The sequence below is a fragment of the Penicillium coprophilum genome (genome assembly GCF_028826855.1).
Source record: "Penicillium coprophilum strain IBT 35676 chromosome Unknown utg000006l_segment0_segment0, whole genome shotgun sequence".
NCBI classification, from domain to species: Eukaryota; Fungi; Ascomycota; class Eurotiomycetes; order Eurotiales; family Aspergillaceae; genus Penicillium; species Penicillium coprophilum.
In genome coordinates this window covers 1,952,667-1,974,289 of record NW_026622725.1, presented here as the reverse complement: position 1 = coordinate 1,974,289, position 21,623 = coordinate 1,952,667, and the positions used below count along the sequence as shown (strand labels likewise).

General features: G+C 49.8%; 3 protein-coding genes across 3 annotated transcripts; 2 read left to right on the top strand and 1 right to left on the bottom strand.

Moving 5' to 3' along the window:
• Window positions 1-132: 132 nt before the first annotated feature.
• On the bottom strand, window positions 133-16,658 carry N7500_009702 (non-ribosomal peptide synthetase; the record flags this gene model as incomplete). The annotated part of the gene is made up of 5 exons (XM_056680841.1): window positions 133-1,831; window positions 1,908-2,916; window positions 2,979-4,073; window positions 4,141-15,998; window positions 16,063-16,658. The coding sequence occupies 5 exons, from the start codon at window positions 16,656-16,658 to the stop codon at window positions 133-135; spliced, it is 16,257 nt and encodes a 5,418-aa protein (XP_056528223.1).
• A 512-nt stretch (window positions 16,659-17,170) lies between these two features.
• N7500_009701 (Oxoglutarate/iron-dependent dioxygenase) lies at window positions 17,171-18,296 on the top strand (the record flags this gene model as incomplete). Its single annotated transcript, XM_056680840.1, has 3 exons — window positions 17,171-17,329; window positions 17,389-17,573; window positions 17,639-18,296. The coding sequence occupies 3 exons, from the start codon at window positions 17,171-17,173 to the stop codon at window positions 18,294-18,296; spliced, it is 1,002 nt and encodes a 333-aa protein (XP_056528222.1).
• Window positions 18,297-19,024: 728 nt separating this feature from the next.
• On the top strand, window positions 19,025-20,615 carry N7500_009700 (Cytochrome P450; the record flags this gene model as incomplete). Its single annotated transcript, XM_056680839.1, has 7 exons — window positions 19,025-19,031; window positions 19,088-19,263; window positions 19,312-19,433; window positions 19,489-19,717; window positions 19,768-19,925; window positions 19,979-20,468; window positions 20,541-20,615. 7 exons carry the CDS (start codon window positions 19,025-19,027, stop codon window positions 20,613-20,615), a joined length of 1,257 nt encoding a protein of 418 aa, XP_056528221.1.
• Between the last annotated feature and the right edge of the window lie 1,008 nt (window positions 20,616-21,623).

The following is a 21,623-nucleotide window of genomic DNA, read 5'->3' as shown; positions in this document are numbered from 1 at the left end:
CGTTCTCAAAGCAATACATCAACCACTTTAGACTAAGAAATTCTAACTTTCCTAGATTTCAGGAATTTTTTGAAACTGATAACATTCGAAAATTGGAACATAAGATATAGAAGGCTGTCCCCAATCCACACATCAAAGATTACTCAGAACTGATTCCAGATCCTGGAGGAAGCGTTGAACGTCATTCTCACTGATCAACTGACGATTACCCTCGAATTCAAGATCCAGCTTCCCATCCCGTGGGGTAGCGTAAATTTCTGGTCGGTTTCGAGGCAACAGATCCGGCTCATAGAACGATATCCGACTTTCTGTCCCAAGGAAAGTAAAATTACGATCATCTTCTTGTTGGAAAGAGGTCCTCCAGCCGAAGTCTTTCACGTCATCTGGCCAGTTAGTGCAGTTTCGAATGATCTCGTCCATCCCAGCGGTTTCGTATCGAGAATCCTCAATCAACTGACGCTGCAACTGCAATGCAATATCCGAAAGAGTCGCATGGGGATCAATGTGCATGCTGATAGGGACCTCGGTCATCGATGGACCGACCACATTTTGCAGACTGCTTGGTAGCATCGACCGGCCAGTCACTAGACGACCAAAAACGATACGAGATTGCCGGTGATGGCGGGAAATTACTCTAGCACAAGCGGCATGGAATAAAGTTGCGAGTGATGTCTCCTCAAGCAACTGACCCTCGGGCATCGGGATTGTCTTCCTCATTGTCAGCCGGTCTTTGACAGTGTACACGCGGCTGGAGGAATCTACAATCCAATTGGGACTTGGAGCATATTCGAGTCGTGCGATCCAATAGGCGTAGACGCTCAACTTCATGCTCTCCTTATAGGTGATATATTGGGCAAACTTCCGTTCGCTAGGAACGGTATCACCGCAGTAGAGGGCAGAGAGGCTGCGGAGGACCGTGGCCCAGCTGAACCCGTCGAATTGAGCGTGTGAGATTCGGAAGATGAGCCGGTGCTGCCCAGAGTGACTCCGTATTGCCATGAATCGAATGAAGGAAGACCCAAAGGTTCGAATCCTTTTTCGATCCAGCTCACAAATAGAATCCACGAAGGTTGTGATATCATCGTCATGATCTGCCTGGAAGTTATCGTACGCAGGATCCATATGTTCAAGTAAAACCTGCCAGAATCGACCGTGCGCTTGGATGAACACCGTACGAAGGATGTCGTAAAGGTCTACTAGCCTGCGGCATGACCACTCTAAGCGTGAAAAGTCCACATTTGGGGGAAGGTCGAAAATCCAATGAGGCAATCGACTGGGCGGGTCCTGGAAGGCATCCAAGATTGCACATGTTTGGAAGTCGGTGCAAGGAAGCACATCGAGAACAGTTCCAGCCCCAGGGTCGAGGAGCGGGTTGACGAAGTCAGCAAGGAAAGGCTTTGGATCATTCATCTCGAGCAAAGCGAAGGGTCGCGGCAATGGTAGAGAGTCCTCCGTAGTAATTTCCTGCACTAACAGGGCGAGTTGAGAGAGCCGTGGTGCGTTGAATATATCCGCGACTGTGAGCGACAGCTTCTCATTTCGTGCCGCTGCCACTAGCCGCATGGCTGCGATGGACTCTCCACCAATTCTTAGGAAATTGCTGTCGGCATTGATGATGCTAGCATCTATCCCAAGAGCTACCGACCATAGTGCTTGTAGTTTCAGTTCCATGATGGTGGTCGGCACGCGATGGGTCTTCCCGTGGGACTGTAGCTTTGCCAGATTCTCCAAGGTCTGAATGGCTCCCAACTGCCGTAGAGCTTTTCTATCTGTCTTGTCCGTGGTAGTCATTGGGATTTTCTCAATGGGGATGTAGGCGCCAGGAATCATACTAGGAAAGAACCAACATTAGTATCAGCTGAAATTGCCGAGAGCTGGACAAATGAACTGAACCAGGGAACACTTACTATTGCGGAAGACAGTCAGAGAGTCTGTCATCCAAACCGTCGATTAGGCGTGTCAGCTTCGATAAATTGTCTTCCTCGGACTGGGCCTCTCTCACGGGGGAGAGGGCAACAAACACGGCGAGAATGGGACTGCTTTTATTAGGAGTAATAACCTCTGCAGCAAGACCATCACATAGTTCAGGGTGGCGCAGGCTTGCACGGATATGATATTCCACTTCAGCTAGCTCAATTCGCTGCCCTCGCAGCTTGACCATACTATCTTTTCGGCCGAGGAAATCTAGCGATCCATCTGAGTTGTATCGAAGTAGGTCACCCGTCTTGTATAGGGTAGACTGGCGGCCTGGGTGGGATGGTGTACCTTGCAGCAGCCAGGATGGATTCTTGATGTACGCAGCGGCGGTCTTGTCAGAGTCTTCAAAATACCCCTTACTAACCGTAGGACCCTCGATGAGAAGCTCTCCCACTGCGCCAATTGGGGCCAGACGATCAGGAAAGCCCGGCTGTACCAGCCATGTCCGGGCCCCATATGAGTACCCTACATGGTTGTTGCGCCCATCAGGTTGAAGAAGTGTGAATGTGAGGGCCTGTGCACACTCAGCCGGGCCGTAGATTCCGATGATGGCCTCAGCCTGCGTCCATCGAGAAATCTCAGTGGTGGGAATGGGCTCACCCCCCATGGCCAAAACCTTGAGCCCAGGAATACTTGATGGCTCCAAGGATCGCGCCACTGAAGGTGTAAAGTAGGAATAATTGCAGTCCATGCGATTGAAAGCCCCCGAAATGTCATTTCGACGCTCTAACTCGCTAGGAATACAGAGACAGCCTCCGCAGATCAATGTTTGAAGGGTGTTAGACCATGATACGTCAAAGCTGTATGAAACAAAGTCAAAAACGCGTGTGCCTGGTTGAATACGCAGCATCTCCGCCTGATGCGTTGCAGCAGAAGCAAAATTCTGATGAGTAGTCACAACGCCTTTCGGTGTTCCCGTGGAGCCGCTGGTAAACACGACTGAGATTGGAGAAGTCAGTACAACCAGCGAAGAAACGGAAGAAGATACAATAGAGACGCACCGTATAGAACATTTGATGGGTGAACTGTGGGCAGAGACTGGGTGAAGATATCTTTAGCCACTAGATCCATGTAATCTTGATCAATAGTTATAACATCAGCGTCGGATAGACGACCTGCCAGTCCGGCGGTTTTGGCAGATGCTAAGATAAGCCGAGGATTGACTTGTTGAACAATGGACTGTAGGCGGGATTTTGGTTGAGTCGAGTCCATCGAGAGACACGTAGCACCTGACTTCATCACTCCAAGAGCTGCCACTGGATGCCACATGGACTTCTCGAAGCAAAGTGGAATGACATTACCGGCACCAATGCCAAGGGCTACCAAGTGTGAAGCTAGATGGTTAGATAGTTGATCCAGCTCAAAATACGATAACTGGCCGTCCCAGGCGCAGATGGCAGGATCGTCCCCATAATTCTTAGCAGTTTTAGTAATCAAGCTGTGCACGCATTCAGCGATTGTTGATGGAATAGATGAGTTCCAGTCCCATAGCTCTGCTAGATCGGCACCACTGAGAGTCTGGATGCGATCGACAGGCTGCGTCGTGCCCATACATACTTGACGCAAGACGTGCTCGAATTGCGAGGCAATTCGTTCCATCTGCGCTGTGTCCACCACTCTAGAATCAAAGCTAAACTCAAGTTGCAGACCATTTGTCTTCGTAATTTGGCACATGATCATGATTGCGTTTGGGTTGGAGTCATCGAGATCCTGAGTTGCGGAGACTAGTTCTCTCGGATCCTCGTAAGGGCCATTAGGGTGATCGGCTGACTGGCCTTGACTTGCCGGCTGAACTACGAGGAGAGTATTGAATCGGCTCCCCCGATCGGTGTTTGCATCAATGCGCCGAATTGTGAGCAGCTCGGTCTGTTCGTAGGCAATCATGTCGATGGATTGCTTCTGGATGCTAGCGAGCAAACTATCGATCGATTGTTTGAAATCAAGTTTGACTCGAACAGGCACAGCATTGATAAGAGGCGCTACCATGCGATCCAAGCCTTGAATAGGAGCTTGTCGGCCTGTAACCATGGCTCCAAAAACCACATCGTCCGAGTCCAAATACCGCGCAGTGAGGATGGCCCACGATGCACGAATGACTGATGATAAAATTAGCAACCTCCGGTGAAAATAGCAATGTGATAAAAGCAAACAACATGAACATACTGGTTGACGGGGTGAAGTCTCGCTGGGGCCATTGGAATGCCTCCAGACTGCGTCGTACTGTGCTATCTGCTTTAGGTTGATGATCGGCATGCGGCAATACTGGGAAGGGGACTGCTTCAAAATTGACGAATTCACGAGCCCAAAAATCCTCTGATTTCTTAGAGTCAACCGCCATGACATGCTTGATGAAAACCTGGAAGGATGCCACTGGGGTATGGTTATCATGAATGCCATCATAAGCCTTAGATACCTCGTCTACGAGAAGGTTCAACGAGTACCCATCATATATCGCATGATGCTGGGTTAATAGACAATAGCGCTCCTGATTGCTTTCGTCTTTAACAATGGCAAGCCGAGTCAACGGGGTGGCCAAGCCCATGGGCCTAGTTTGATATTTTTGGAGATATTGCTGCAGTGGTTGAGTGATGTCCCAGTGTAGCGGTTCATCCACGATACCTTGCACCAGGCCCTCCATTGGACACTCCACAATTCGTGAACGGAGGATGGGAGCACAAGTCCTACTCACCATTTCCCATGCATTCTTGAGTCGTGATTCATCGATATCCTTTCTCAGCTTGAGCAAAAATCGAGCGACATACGAGTTGGCGCGCTTGGCAGTCATGGAGAGGAGTGACTTTTGAACACCCGTACAAGGGAAGATGTCTTCAACTTGACTGGCTTGGATATTGCATTGACTTGCAAAGTCATTCAGAACGGAGTCATGTTCCGAGGGATGTTTGAGGAGAGAGAATGGGATGATAACTTCCATCTCGTTGCCGTCTATTGGGGTCAAGATAGACATTGCTTGTGCCATCTCCGATAACTGAGGCGTGGAGAGAATATTATGAACTGACAATCGCAGCCCTTCTCTACGAGCGAAAGAAGCTAATCGCATTGCCGAAATGGAGTCACCACCCAGACGAACGAAGCTGCTTTCAACCCCAACTTTCTCAGCGGGTATACCGAGAACTTCGGCCCATAAAGCTTGTAACTGGCACTCGGAGGCTGTGCTGGGGGCCAGAATGGTTGCAGGGGTATTGCTTTGTGACAGGTGTTCCAGAGTCAAACTGGAACCCATCTCACGCAATCGGCGTCGGTCCGTCTTGCCACTCGCTGCCATTGGCATAGATGGGGTTGCAATATAAGACGCAGGTACCATGTAGGATGGCACCCGACTCGGCAACTCAGATTCGAGATGAGACATTAAGTCAGACAACTGTGCTTCATTGCAGTCGATGAAAACGGCAAGCATCGGCCGACCCGTTACAACTGGCTCTATAACTTCTGCAACTGCCGTTGGTGCAGCTCCTGACGAAGATCGATCCATTAGACATTGCATGACATGATGCTCAACATCTGCAAGCTCGATGCGTTGGCCTCGCAGTTTGACCTGTGTATCCTTTCGGCCCACGAACGCGAGATTTCCAGTGAGTGGATGATATTTGACAAGGTCACCAGTTTTATACATCCGGCCACGCCGTCCCGGCACTGTTCCATCAGGAGAGCCTTGAGCTAGCCACTGTGGGCTCTCGATAAAGGCGGCTGCCGTTTTCTCGTCATTCTGGAAGTAGCCTTGTCCCACCAAAGGCCCCTCGAGGTACAGCTCACCCACTGTTCCAAGAGGTGCCAAACGGTCTTGATCCTTCGGATCTACCACCCAGGTCAAAACGCCAATACCTTTCCCAATGGAGTGCACGGTACTGGCTGTCGTTTTGGGAACTCGATGATAAAGGGTGATAGCAGAGCATTCTGAAGGCCCATATACCTCAAAGGTGTTGACATGTGGAGTCCATCGGGCGAGATCCTCCGGCAAGACCGCCTCGCCGCCGAGGAAGAGATAGCGCAGGGTGGGAGTACGTTGTGGGTCAATCCACCGCGCAGTCGAGGGAGTTAGGAAAATGTGCGAGGTCTCAAATCGGCGCACGCTCTCGGTCAGATCGCTTTTCCGTTCTTCCTCGCTGGGGATACATAAAGTGCCTCCAGCATTCCATACGTGGAAGAGGCACCAATAGACTGCGTCAAAAGAGTAGGAGGAGAAATCGTATAAGCGTGTTTTTGAATCCATTTCGAGCGTAGCTTGCTGGTGGACGACCGCACTGGTAAATTGTTGATGATGCATGAGACATCCTTTGGGGGTTCCAGTGCTACCACTCGTAAACACAGTGTACAATAGATCGTCTGGAGATACAACCGGCAGATCGTGACTTTCAGTGGTCTCTTCCACCCCCTCAGTCTCAAAAAAGGTACACTGCTTCCCTATGGCCACTGGGTTCGCCACCCATCGAGAACAGCGCTGCTTCTGGGAGATTGACGACAAAATAACAGTCGGATTTACCTGCTCCAATATACTATCAAGGCGAGAATCTGGTAATGATGGATCCAGGAGAAGTGTGGCGCCGCCGGCTTTCATAACTCCAAGGACAGCGAGCATGGCGTATAGACTTTTCTCAAAGCAAAGCGGCACAATCATGTTTCTCTTTATCCCCATACCGACCAGGTGAGTTGCAAGCCTGGTAGACAAGCGGTCTAACTCAGCGTATGTCAAGCTACCATCCCACGCCAAGATGGCCACTGTGTCAGGCTGGCGTTGCACAACTTTCTTAATCAGATCATGCATGCATCGTTCTATCATGGCAGGCACCTTTGCGTTCCACGTCCAGATATCATTCAAATGAGACTGTGTCATCATGTTTACATCCCTCAGCGTAGTGTGGGGCACTTTCTGCATGCACATGCTTTGAATGGCCTCATCCAAATGAGATGCCATGGTTTGAATGGTTTCTGACTGGACAATGGCAGAGTCGTAGCAAAATTCTACCTTAAGCCTACCTGGCTCCAGGTTGCACACTACCGATAATGCATATGAGCTAAAGCTATGATACCGGGTGGCCTCATCTTGTTCAGCCGTCCGGAAGACAAACAATCCAGCATCTTCCATAGCCTTCTCGGGTGGTTGGATTACGAGCAAGGTCTGGAAGCGACATGCGTCTTCTGCCGGGGTGCTAAATTGACGGATGCTTGACAATCCTGTTTGCTCATGAGGAACCATCTCTCGCTCTTGATCCTGGATAGATTGCAGAAATTGTGGAATAGTGGCATCGCTTTTGATCTGCACTCGCACGGGAACTGTGGCAATGGTTGGGCCTGCAATCCTCTCTGTGCCTTGAATGGGGGCTTTGCGGCCCATGACCACCGTGCCGAATACCACGTCAGACGAGATCGCATACTTGCCGCATACGAGACTAAATGCTCCCCGAATGATTGTGGAAGGAGTGAACCCATCCGATCGCCATTTCACGTGGTCAATTACAACAGTTTGGGTAGAATCTGTTCTTGGCTGGTAACTAGCCGAGGGAAGCAGTGGAAACTGCGAAGCTTCACAGCCTTCAAATTGCTTCCTCCAAAATTTGGCCGCAGCCTCCTTATTTTGACCACCAACGTACTTGACGAAAGCCTGGAAGGGACAAAGTCGAAGAGGTGATTCCCCATAGTAGAGACTTTTCAGCGTGCCCATTATCATAGCTGAAGTCGGCCCATCATATATCGAATGATGCATGGTCAAGGCAAAGACCCAGCGCATAGGGCTGAAGGCGCCAGATGTGTCGTCGGTTGACTTGCATGAAAACAAGCCACAACGCATGAGGCGGGTTCCTAGCCCCATAGGATCCAGGCGATCCTGGTTTAGGTATTCCTCCACGCTCCTGGCCTTGCTCCAGGAGGGTTTCTCTCTGACCACGGCTTGAACAAATCCATGCCCAGGAATATCGATGATTCGTGTGCGGAGGATAGGCACGACGCGCACCAACTCTTCCCAAGCGTGTTCAAAGCGATGGACATCTACCGAAGGGCCTAGCTCCAACACATTGCGGCCAGTGTAATCCCCGTGGGACTTGATTGTTAGAGCTAGTAGACCTGTCTGGAGAGGAGTGCAAGGGAACAAGTCCTCAATGCCGGCCTCATTGACAGTACAAGCGGATGCTGCTTGGCTGCGGGCGAGTTTGTGGTCTAGGCCACTATCCAACAGTGTAAAAGGGTCAACACTGTCATCTGGTGCATCCTCGAGGTTCTGAAGCAGGCTGGCCATTTCTTCTAAAATAGGGAATTCCATCACCCCGGCCACAGTGAGCAACAGGCCGTGCTGGCGAGCAGTTCCTACCAATCGCATGGCATCGATAGAGTTGCCGATCTGCAGGAAGCTGTCGGTAGCTGAGATTGTCTCCGGCTCCGTTCCTAATGTAAGAGCCCACAACCTCGCCAACGTAATCTCAGCAGTTGTGGCTGGTAATCGTCCAGTGGATCCCTGGGTGGATGGAGTGGATGACGCAGCAATCTCAAGCAGCCGCCGTCGATCTCGTTTCCCGTTTGTAGTCAAGGGAACACTCGTAATTGCGATATACCACGATGGCACTGCATAGCGAGGAAGAACCATTTGAAGTTTCTGGCTGAGCCCAGCGGTCAGTTGGTCGATGTCATCTTGGGTAACGATGAACCCTACAAGTATCACTCCTCCTCCACCTGGGGGTGAGATGGTATCCACGATAACCTCAGTTTGCTGATTAGACCGACCGAGACATTGTTGGATTTGGGTCTCGACTTCTTTGGGCACCACTAGTTGACCCAGTACTTTGATTTGGGCATCCTTTCGCCCCAAGAAGACGAGATAGCCATCGGAATCATATCGGGCTAGGTCCCCTGTTCGATACACACGACCATATCTTCCTGTGTGAGCAGTCCCGGGAATTTGGGAGAGGAATTTGGGATTTTCGTAGAAGTGTTTATCTGTGAGAGACGCATTTCCGAAATAGCCACTAGCGAGTGCAGGCCCCTGTACCACGATTTCGCCGATCGCACCAAATGGAACAAGCCTTTCGCGATTCTGCGGATCTACGAGCCAGCAGCGGAACAAGTCAATGTGTGCAATCACACTGCTGGACCAGTTTGGCTCATCGGCCGGGTACACAGTAACTGCAGGGAATTCGGCCGGCCCGTACCAGTTGCGGACAGCACAGTGCCCTTTCCACCTTTCGACGTCGTCCTGTAACATGTTCTCACCCCCCATCACAATAGTTGAAAGCCCCGGTACGTCTTTTGGACGCAGCAAGCGGGCGGTGGACGGGGTGACAAAGACCCAGTTCGCCCCGAATTGATTGATGGCAACTGCCATATCATCGAGGCGTTGAACTTCTGATGGAATACAGAGACATGCCGTATGGGTCAGTCCAATAATTGTTTCCAAGGTGGCAACATCAAAATCATATGATGAGAACTGGAACATGCGAGAAGAGGAGGTTATCGACAAACGAAGGGTCGGTTCCTCTGCATTTGCGGCCAGAGCTCGATGACTCCAGAGAACATGTTTCGGTTCGCCTGTACTACCAGAAGATACCAAAACTGCAGCCGGGTCATCCATTTCAAGAACTGGTAGTGGCATGATTTTTTCTTCCAACGGAGTCTCCAGGATGTGCTCCATGGTGTTACAGCGAGCATACTTCGAGACCGTTTCCAAGCGTTCGGGTGAAGCCAGAGCAACTTCTACACCAAGATGCTGGAAAGTACGACTCATTCTCTGCTCTGGCATGTCTGCTGATTGTAGCAAGGTTACTGCACCAGCTTTCCAGACGGAAACTTGAGCCAGTGGCATGTATCGAGACTTGACAAAGCACAACGGTACAACGGACCCTTTCTTGACTCCCATATGCAAAACCAGCTTACGCGCGACAACGGTAGAGAGGCGGTCCAACTCATTGTATGTGAACTGACCGTCCCATGCATCGATGGCAATAGCCTCTGGGTCTGCTTTGGCACATAGAGCAACCTTGTCATGTACAAACATGGTTGGATCCGGGGGCAGCTCTGCGTTCTGGGCCCGGAAGCGCTGTAGGTCAAATTCACTAGCTGTCTGGACGGTGTTCAACTTGGTTCTATCAGGTGATTTTGTGCACAACTGGCGGATGACTGTCTCTAGCTGATAGACAATCTGCTTGATCTGCCGCTTGTCGAGAATCCTTGGGTCAAAGCTCATCTGAATATTGACCCCCGAGGCAGTGAGTTGGAAGATGACCATCAAGGCGTATACATTGAAAGGGTCGATGCCCATGGTGCTCAGATTGGAGGCGAAGCTGCGTGCCTTAAACAACCGACTATCTTTATGCAGGCTGTTTCCTGTAGATATTGGCTGAACCACCAGCAAGGTTTGGAACATCCCGCTATTGCGGTCTCCATTCGCTCGTTGAATATTTGGCAAACCATATTGCTCATAAGACATGATATCTAGCCCCTGTCTTTGGAGGCGTTGGAGGAAGGTCTCGATTGTATTATCCCAGTCAATTGATACAGCAATTGGAACTGTTGCAATAGTCGGCACCACGCAGTTGTCCATGCCCTTTATGTTTGCCTGTCTTCCACTTACTGTAACTCCAAAAATGACGTCGTTGGAGGCCAGATACTGTGATGCGAGGATGACCCACGCTGCACGGAGAATTGTGGATGGGGTTGCTCCCTTGGAAGGCCAATTCACCGTAACCGGATGCTCCATATATCCACTAGCTTGCGGCTCATACGTTGTAGATGGCAAGGCGGGGAATGCACAAAACTCAGCGCGAGACAGCTGGGACTTCCAGAAATCGTCCGATTCTTGGGTGTTTATCTGGCTCAAATGGCGAATAAAATGCTCGACTCCAGTGAATGTTCTTCCAGGTTGATGGTAATACTGTGCCTGGAGTTCTTCAAGAATCATGGGCAGTGAGCTGCCATCATATATGCAGTGCGAAATGGTGAAGATGAAGGTGCGATTTATGATGGCCGCACGACAGAGCTGGGTTCCTAGACCCATCGGCTCCATCTCATCTTCGTGCAAGTACTGTTGGATGTTCTCACCAGATCTCCAGGGAGTATCATTGAGGACGGCCTGCATAAGACCTTTGCCGGGGAGATCCACGATTCGGGTTCGCAGTATAGACAATTTGGCGATTGTCTTTTCCCAGGCACTTTTGAGCCGATCTGGACTAATATCGCTCTGCAGTGGCAACACACTGCGAGAAACATATTGTCCCTGTCGTCTAGCTCCAAGCGCCAGAAGTCCTTCTTGAAGTGCTGTACAGGGGTAGAGATCAAGCACTTGAGCTTCTGAAACCGAGCAAATTTTGGCGACATATGGTCGGCAGTGTGACACGTCCATCCCCAGGGGTAGAAGGGAAAATGCGGGAATCTCTTGCATATCCCCATGAGTTTCACCGTGGATCATTTTCTCTACCATCTTCTCTAGTTCTGGGCAATCGAATACATCAGAAACAGCGAGGGAAAAGCCTTGGCCACGGACCATTCCAACAAGGCGCATGGCACTGATCGAGTCTCCACCCAAGCGAAGGAAGTGGTCGGTCGCATAGATAGCATCTGGTTCAACCCCCAGCACATGAGCCCAAATTTGCTGCAATAGTTTCTCTTTGTCGGTAGTTACCTTCCTGGCTTGCTTTCGGGTTGGTTGCATTTCTGCCAGTTGCTCCAACGTGAGTAGACCTCCAATCTCTCGCAATCGTCGCCTATCTGTCTTTCCTGTTGGGCCGATAGGAAGTTCACTGAGCGGTATATAGATCCTTGGGATCATATAAGATGGGAGAATCCTGGCAAGATGGTTCTCCAGACTATCGACCGGCCACCCAGTTTGTATATATCCTTTAGGATCTGTCCGGTCAACAGCGTCAGTGGGACTAACGAAAAGTGCCAAAATATCATTGTCACTGCAGGCAGGAGAGAATATCTCTGCAACAATCATTGTGTCCACCATTCCAATCAAGAAGTCTTGGACGCACCGCTCTATCTCCCCCAAGTCAATACGCTGGCCTCGGATCTTCCGCTGAGAATCTTGGAGCCGTCCAAGGTAGACAATGCGACCATCTGAGTCATATTTAACCAGATCCCCGGTACGATAGATGGGGCCTTGTCGACCAGGGGTCTTCCAGTGGCCAGCTTGCAGCCATGGCGGGGAGATAAAATTCTCTTTGTTCAGTATACCCCCATTGGTCCCAGCGTATTGAGCAAGCATCCAGCCCTCCAGGCACAACTCGGCCACAGCCCCCACTGGTGCCAGTAGATTTGGATCTCTCGGATCGACAAGCCAAGTTAATCCGGCGCGACCTACTCCGATCATACCTGGACGCCAACTGTCATGGTTTACAGGGCACGAAGTAGCAACTGAGGCTTCCGCTGGTCCGTACCAGTTATGAACTGTTTTGTGTGTGTCTAGCCATCGGACAGCAACTTTGTACTCAAGCTTTTCCCCCGCAAACACCACCGTTTGCATATATGGCAAATCACTTGGGCTCAGGGTCTCCGATACAGATGGGGTCAGACACATCCAATTGGCGTTGTGTTCATTGATTGCGTCACTCAGTCGATTTTTTCGGTCTGTCTCCGATGGAATGCATAGACACGCTCCAGCAATCAAGGATGCAAAAGTCTCTACTGTGCTAACATCAAAATCGTAACCGGCAAACTGGAAGACTCGGCTCGTATCGTTTAATTCGAATGCCACGATTGCAGTTTGGATGTTTGTTGATAAAGCGCTGTGGCTCCACCCAATGGCCTTTGGTGTTCCTGTAGACCCCGAAGTAAACAGAAGAAGAGCAGGATCTGTGGGCAGGGGGGAAAATGGGGGATATTTGTCATCAACCTCGCAGTGTGTGGTTTCGGGAGTCATGAGGTCGGCAATACCGAGCACTGGAATCAAGTTGTGGAATGGAGAGGAATCAGAGGACGTGGAGGTGACAGCAATATGGGGCTGCAAGCTCTCAACAATTTGCAGAGCTCGAGTTTTGGAGACAGGTACAGACATAGGGAGAACGATTGCGCCAACTCTGAGGGCTGCAAGCATTATCACTGCCTGCCATGCGCTTTTCTCAGAGGCCACAACAACGATAGACCCAGACATTATACCTTCATGGCAAAGTCGATCGGCCAGCGTTATCGACCAGAGCTTCACCTGTTGGGCTGTCAACTGCTGGTCCCAGGCGGATATCAAAATTGCCTCTGGCTTCGCATCACTTTGCCTATGAAGACCATCAATAATAGATTCAAACTTAGGCTCCGGCTGTGATGCGTTCCATGTCCAAATGTCAGCCAGGTCGTCCTTCGTGAGAACTGTGACATCGCGTAGGCTCATCTGTGAACACTCCGCTGATGATAACTGTCGCAGCAAATGTTCAAATTGTACAGACATTCGCTCTACCTGTTTGACTGAAATGGCACCAGAATCAAAATTGATCTTCAGTTCAACGCCCGAGTCCTGCAGTTGGCAGATGATCATCATCGCATATGGGTTGAACATGCCCACGGTGTCGGCTTCTCCATCCTTGCATACAATTTTCAGACTGCCAGCCTGATCAGAGTTGCTAATGATACTACTCGCTCTGCTGAAAAGACTGTTTAAATCGTGGGTGCCTCCCTGTTGTGCCGGTTGGGTCACCAGGAGCAATTGGAAAAGGTTGGTTTCCTCAATCGACCCAGCAATTTGCTGGAGCCCTAGCTGCTCATGCTCTGTGGCCTCCACTGTCTGTGCCTGGACCTGCTGAAGCCAGCTCTCGACAGTTTGATTCCAGTCAAATTTAGCGCGGACTGGTACAGTCGCAATAGTGGGACCACAAATTTGTTCGATCCCGACAACGTTGGCGTGTCGCCCGCTGATCGTTGCACCAAATCTGATATCGTTGGAATTGGTGTATGAGGCCAATACCAACGCCAAGGCAGCTCTGACAACCGACGATGGTGTAGTACCCGAGTTTTTCCACGGCATTTCAGTGACATTATGGTTGAAGTCAACCTTTTTGCCTGGCTGATACCCCGGGGACGGGAAAGTCTTCGTTTCAGAGGCCCCCTCCAGGTAGGTCTTCCAATAAAGCAATGAGGCCTCCCTGTCCACTCCGTTTGTGTATTTCACAAATGACCGGAAGGGCAGGATGGCCGCGGGGGTAACGTTCTCTCCGTATTCGGCTTCTATGGTATTCAATATCAACTTGGTGGACCAGCCATCGAAGATTGAATGGTGCATCTCCATTACAAAATTGGGAGACGCTCCAGAGATCAGACCAGCACGACACAAAGGGGTCCCTAGTTCCATTGGAACGGAGTATCTGACAAAGTCAGTGATATCCTCATATCTATCCAGCATTATGGGACAGTCGACAACAACTTGAACCAGACCATTGCCGGTCAGATCGATGATCCGTGTTCGCAGTATTGATGCTTTTTGAACAGTATTTAGCCATGCCTTTTCAAGCCGGGGAAGATCTACGGAGCTAGGGAGCTCAAAGAGTGTTCGTGAAACGTTGTTGGTCTCGCCTCGGGCTGTAATAGAGAGCATTCCCTGTTGAAGTGTGGTGCATGGATATAAGTCTTCGACTTGAGCCACCTCAATATTGCAGAGCCTAGCGGCCTCCTCGCGCGTTTTCTGAATATCCAAAGGATGATCCATCAAAGAAAACGGAGTAACGTCTTCCTTTTCAGAAAAGACAGTTTGCTCCTCGATAATGAGGGCAAGATCACTCAACACTGGATTCCTGAACACATCAGCCACTGTGATGGATAGATGAACCTCCCGCGCTGCTGCGACCAGCAGCATAGCGGCAACCGAGTCACCGCCTAAGCGGAGGAAATTATCTGTGGCGCTTATTCCAGTCGACTGTATGTTCAATACGTTCGCCCAGAGCTCACAAAGTTGCTCCTCTCTGACAGTTGATGGGTGACGGTACTCTTGGACTGGTAAGATGGTTGACTGTAGCTGGAGAAGCTGTTCCAAAGACAAGCTAGATCCCAACTCTCGCAGTTGTCGACGGTCGACCTTTCCCGTGCTAGCTACCTCTATCTCTTCGACGGGGAGATAGATGCTGGGGAGCATAAATGCTGGCAAAACACCCTCTAGATCATGCACAAGATTGTTCATCACAGACTTGACTGCCTCGGGGTTCTGGTTCTTGATCTGCACAAATAGAGCGAGCAGTGCAGTATCGCTTCCCCGGGGGAGCACAATATCGGCAATGATTGTCAGTGCATCCTTCAGACATGCCCGTGCATGGTGCTCCACATCACCAATTTCGACCCGTTGACCTCTGATCTTTAATTGAGAGACATCTTTGCGCCCCAAGAACAGTACACTTCCATCTGGGCGCCTTTTCACTAGATCTCCAGTCTTGTATAGGCGGCCTTGTCGTCCTGGAACACCAGAACTTCCAGACAAAAGCCACGGCGGGTCGTTGATGAACGATTCACTGGTCTTTTTTTGATTGGAAAGATACCCTTGGCCAACCATGGGTCCTTCAAGGTACAATTCTCCCGGGGAACCAGGAGGAACAAGACGGCTGCTGTCGTTGGGATTGACAATCCAGAGGCAGAATCCCATTCCTCTCCCAATATCCGGCCTTTCTTCCTCGCAGCGATTGAGCCGCGAGAATGTACATTTCCAGGTACACTCAGTGGGACCGTATGTATTGAGGAGACGAACACGCCCAGCCCATTGAGTCATATTTTCTCGATACGGCATCTCTCCACTCAAAAGCACAGTCTGGAGACTCGGTGGCACTGGACTGATCGTTCGCAGAACAGTAGGAGTGACATTAATCAGACTAGCCGCGAAGGCCGTGATAGCAGCCGATAGATTATTTACCATATCTTGCTCGTTGGCAACACACAAGCAGCCACCTGCGCATAGCGTATGAAGAACATTACTCCAGGCCACGTCAAATGAGTAAGGTGCAAAGTCAAAGACTCGGGATTCCTGATGAAAGCCAAGAGCTTTACCCTGGTGATGTACAGCACTTCTCACATTCGAGTGGCTAATACACGCTCCTTTCGGCTCGCCGGTAGTTCCGCTAGTTTCAAGCGCTACGATTAGCATTCTCATTCTTCGGGAAAATTGGAACCTGGAACCCTTACGAGGTGAAAGATATGTAGACTATGTCTTTGGGAGATACCACAGGGAAATCAATGCTCCGCTGTTTTATGGTACCCGCATCCTCCAAAAGGCTATCGTCGAGCTGGAGGATAGGTGAATCGCATAATAGAGATACTCTGTCACGAGTAGTGGCACAACATATCATTGATTTTGGCTCCGCATGCCTGATGATAGCTCGAAGTCTCGCATCTGGATGAGTGGTATCAAGCGCAATAGCCGCGCATCCGGCTTTGATGATACCTAACATGGCGATACATGTCCATCGTGACTTGGGGAACAGAAGGGTCACCGGTGATCCCGGTGGATTTCCCATCTCACAGAGAGAATGAGCCACATGATCGCTCAGGGTGGATAGTTGAGCATAGGTAAAATCGCCATCCCAGGCGCAAACTGCGAGGGCGTCCGGTTGTCTTTGCGCTACTTCTGTAATTAAATCATGAACGCAGCCTGTGATAGACTCTGGGACAATAGTATTTCCAGCCCATATCGCGTCAAGCTCCTGTGGTGAAGGTGATGCAGCATCGGGTGGATCCGCAATTGATAACTGAGTACCCTCGTTCGTCTTTGTTGCAACCATTGTGGTGAACGAAAAAGATTTTTCTTGTTACAAAGTTGTAGAAGTAAGTTGCCACGGCTGTTAATGTTAATTATGAGAGCGTTCTCCGGGCTCTCGTTATCAGCGACTAGGAATCCATCAGGAATCTTCTCCACCCTATGGTGAATTCAATAGTGCGCACTCGGCAATGCATGTGTATGCGAAATGGGCCTACTCCGTACTACGGAGAGTAAGAACACAGTCAGAAATGACTAGTCTCACCGTCGTTTCATGTGCACACTTCTCCTCGATCCGCATGGCCCTGGAACCATCAGGGCCCGCTTTACCGCAGATGCACTGCGATCCACATACCGAATCTGGTAGATCGCAATATATGACCATTATTTCATGTTTTCTCAAGACCTCTGTCAATCGGCAATCATACCTTGGAATGACATTTGTTACTTTGGCAACACCTATTAAAAGAAGCCTAGACTTGGGGTTTCCGCAGTTTTCCTCACATTGCCTACAGCATACAATAATCTCTATCAGTCATGTTTGAGCAACTCGACTTCTCGCGGTTTCACAACAAGAACACGCATGAGCGAGATCAGTTCTGCCGTGAGTTAATTTCCGAGTTGAGCAAGTCAGGCTGGGTACGACTGGTCAATCATGGCGTCCCTCCAGAGAGCATCGACCGGGCATTTGAAATGGTACGAATATTCCCTCGATCTCCGTCCAAGAACCCCCTCACTCATCGTCGTCCCTTCAGAGCCGCGAGTTTTTCGAACTTCCATTGGACCAGAAACTGAAGTCACCTCATCCTCCCACAGCGCATCCCCATCGGGGCTTCAGCCCCGTTGGTCTCGAGAACATATCAAGTGTGTCTAATTATCGCTCCTCGGCCATACAACCCTTACTCAGGGATATGAAGGTATACCTGTTGATCGGATACATGTAACCCTACTTCTCACCTATCTAACCAGTTCATCAGGAATCCTATGATATTGGATCAGAACTAGATCCACTGTATTCCAATATCTGGCCTCCCCGGGACTCCACGATGGCTTTCGAGATACAATGAACTCATTCTTCACTTTCTGTTACGAGGCCGAGCTGATGATTCTGGATGCTATTTCGATTGGCCTGGGATTGCCCATTCATTCTCTACGTGAACTACATGGCGCACAGACCAACGAGCTGCGTCTCACTCACTACCCTGAAGTGGATCGGGCGGATTTTGCCAATGCCACCCGCATTGCGGCGCACACAGACTTTGGTACAATTACTCTATTGTTCCAAGACAATGTTGGGGGCCTGGGTAAGCGATACTACCTTCCAAATGTGGGCATTGAGCTGACATTCAAAGAGATGGAACAGCCCCCTGGGAGCGGGGTCTTTGTTCCGGCTGACAATGCTGGTCTCCATGAGTGTATTGTCAATGTAGGTGATTGTCTCCAGATTTGGACAGGTCTCCATAGTGCCCGACACCGGGTACACCTGGCAAAGAGGGAGAGCCAGGGTGATATGGTCCCAGAACGCTTCTCGATTGCGTATTTCGCAAAGCCTGATCGTGCTGCCCTCCTCCGTCCACTGCTGGATTCGCTGGACAAGCCAACGCAAAAGCTCTTGACAGCCAACGAGTTTCAGCATATGCGCATTGAAGGCACGTACGCCTGATAGTTCAGCTGTATGCACACGCTATCCCAAGGTCTGACAAGAATGCATGGCCCTCAAATACATGTAGTGTGATATATCGCATGTATATATTGTACTTTCAATTCGATCCCTACCTTAATCGGCTCCCACTCTGCACAAGATGCTCCGCAGGTTCGACTAATCTAAATAAATTCCCGCCATAGGTGCGTCGTGGACTCGTGGTATGCACTTTCATCACAGTGGCGTTTGGCTGATTTCCTGCAGGATCCTTGAATCCTTGGCGGCCTCTATTCCGACGGGGTCCGGGTTGCATTAACGTGGCGCTACGGAGTCGATATGCACAGATCGTAGCACGGCCCCTTCACCATATGCAGGGATTTTATGTACATTCAACGAGTTCAGGTTTCAAGATCACATACCTGACAGTATTTCCCGCAGGCGATTTCAATGGCAAGTAGTTTAACCATGGGGATTTCAGTCAGACTCACTTCATCCACTATCTCATCCAAAAACCCATCTTTCTGACCCTTGGCCCCACTCCATCTACAATATGGACTGGCTGGGAATTTGCTGCAGGATCGCGCTATTTTGCTTGGCTGGGGCCATTGGTTTCCTTTTGCGACGAGTTTACTTCCATCCGTTGTCAGGATTTCCAGGGCCGAAGCTAGTCGCTGCCTCCAGCTTCCAGCATTTTTATGCCGTGTGGACTGGGCGGGAAAAAACCTGGTACCAAGATTTACATCGCAAATATGGTCCGTAATAAGGTCACATCTGATCCCGCTTCTTGTGGTCTAATTGTTAAACAGGTCCAGTTGTTCGCTGCGGTCCGAACCACCTGACGTTCAATGACTTGGATCTGATTCCCGTGGTATATCATCGCCAGAGTGATAAGACAGACTATCCCAAAGACTTCACTTGTCCGGGCGCAGCTACCAACAAGGCCGGCTATCTTGAATATGCCGCGGCCAAACGGCAATTTGGACAGGCAGTGAGTTATACGTTGATTTTTCCGTGAACTAGTAACTGATCAATACAGTTTTCGGTATCGCGGGTCCAGTTATTCGAGGGTCTAGTGGATGAAAATCTTATCAAATGGGTTTCCATTCTCAACGAGGAAACCCACGCAAACCCAGCCATAGACTGGGGTACCTGGGTCAAGTAAGTGTTCCGTATCGAAACAAGAAATCTTGAATCAGAAACTCACCAGGCTCAGATATTTCTCGTTTGATGTTTATGTGCCCATGAGTGTGGGGGAGAGCTTCGGCTTCCTAGACCACAAGTCCGATGTGCGCAATATGTTGCAAAGTAGTTATCGTATTTTCCGGCACTGGACGCTCAGTCGATATCGTCCCATCGCCTGGTTAGCCGCTCATACTTCTCTGGGTCGCCGTTTGTTTGTCAGTGGCCGCGATGACGCCACGGGCATGGGAATGTGGACTACCGTGAGTGTCTCTCTTATTTTTTATAACTAGCAGCTCTGAGCCTCGTCTAGGAAGTGCACGATATAACTCAAAAGCGCATTCATACTCTCACAGGGGAAGGAAAGCCACGCTATGAACACTCCATGTTGGATCAATGGCTGGCAGCCAAATCCGCGGCAGGTGAAGGCATTCCCCTATCGGATATCGAGGACCAGCTAGTTTCTGATGTGTAAGTCCCCAAAGCAAAACAATCTTCGATATGTGCTAAATGTATCTACGCAGACTCGGTGGTCCTTATGCACTCGCTACCACGATTAGCCATCTAGTGACCACGATGGCAAGACATCCCCAGGCCGTTCGGCAAGCCCACCAAGAAATTGATAACGCTTACAATCAGAAGGCTCTCTCAAGCCCATCGCCTACCTACACAGAATGCTCTGCTCTCCCTTTTATTGATGCATGTGTCCGGGAGGCCATGCGCATTACAGCTACAGCATCTCCTAGATGGCGCTGCTCGCCAGACAGATCACTGCGTATCTTAGACCGGGATGTCCCACCAGGCACTGCAGTTGCTACAAGTCCTTTTACCATCTCTACTCACCCCCAACTCTATGGTGACAATGCCGAAGAGTTTGTTCCCGAGCGGTGGCTTGAGGCGTCAGAAGAGCAGCTGCGAGTGTGGTATGCATATGATGCGCACTGGGGATTTGGTTATCGCAAGTGCCCCGGGCGACATATAGGGGTTTTGGTCCTATATAAGACTCTTGTTACTGTATGTGTCATGAGGAGCTTGAGAAGATTGATTGTGTGAAGTTCTGCAGCTGATGAAACTTGCTCAAAACAGATCCTACGCAATTTCGACATTAGAGAGGGGACTTCAGGATCGTCTTCCTTGCTGATGCTGCCACGAAAGTTTTGATTCAAAAACCCCAGGCGATGTTAGGAATTGGCCAACCAGGGGTATACAGCATAGAGACTCTCTAGCGGATAAGGATAGAGAGTGTTCATTTATAAGGAGCCATACGAATAAAACTATATATTACAAAATCCATTTTTGAGACGTGATTTAGAGCTAAATCGGGTAGGTAAGTGAGATCCACACGCTTGATAGAGCATTGATTAATCTGCATCCTTGGAGTACTAGTAGTGCGTTATGCACGAAAGTGGATTGTCTCGCCTGGGCCTCATACGCTTTGAAATTGGTCTCGATGCCCCTCAGCCCACAGGTCCCTAGACGTGATTGGGTTCAGTATATAATCTTGGAGCAATTGACCACTGGACAAAGATACCGATTCAAATCCCTGTTCTCTATATAGATAATGGAAATCAATAATAATTTAGATCCGATTAATATACTGCAAGCTTAATATGGGCTCATGATAGGTAGAGTATGATCTATAAATGATAGAAATGTACAAAAAGAGTTGCAAATATCGGGCCATTCAAAAAGGATCACTTCATCGAGAGCTTGCCTAATGCAAGTAATAAACTCCGTATGCGGTGCGATGCTACACGTCACCCCCGAGTCCTCTCATCATTTAGTTTCATGCACGTTTCCACCAGTTACAACCACTAATATATCGGCGTGAAGGATGCTTATGCTCGATCCGTGTTCAGTAAGCCCTAGGCAGTACTATGTACTCACTCGGTACAGAGTACGATTCGTTCAATCTTCATGGTTTGTTCTGAACCTGGCAGATGATCGCAATGCACATTCTTAATTTGCTCCCTGTGTTTCTACCCCTCCCACAGAGTGCGCAGCTTGATGTAGTCCCATTTATCACATCATCGGCATTGGTTGCCTAGGCGTTATTGGCAGTACGGAGTAGTCCCTAGGTAGACTGCGTGTGGTAATGGGCATGGAACGCTCCCCCGAAGATACCAAATGTGACTTTTTTGACATACTTCGTACCCCTTACTCGCCAGC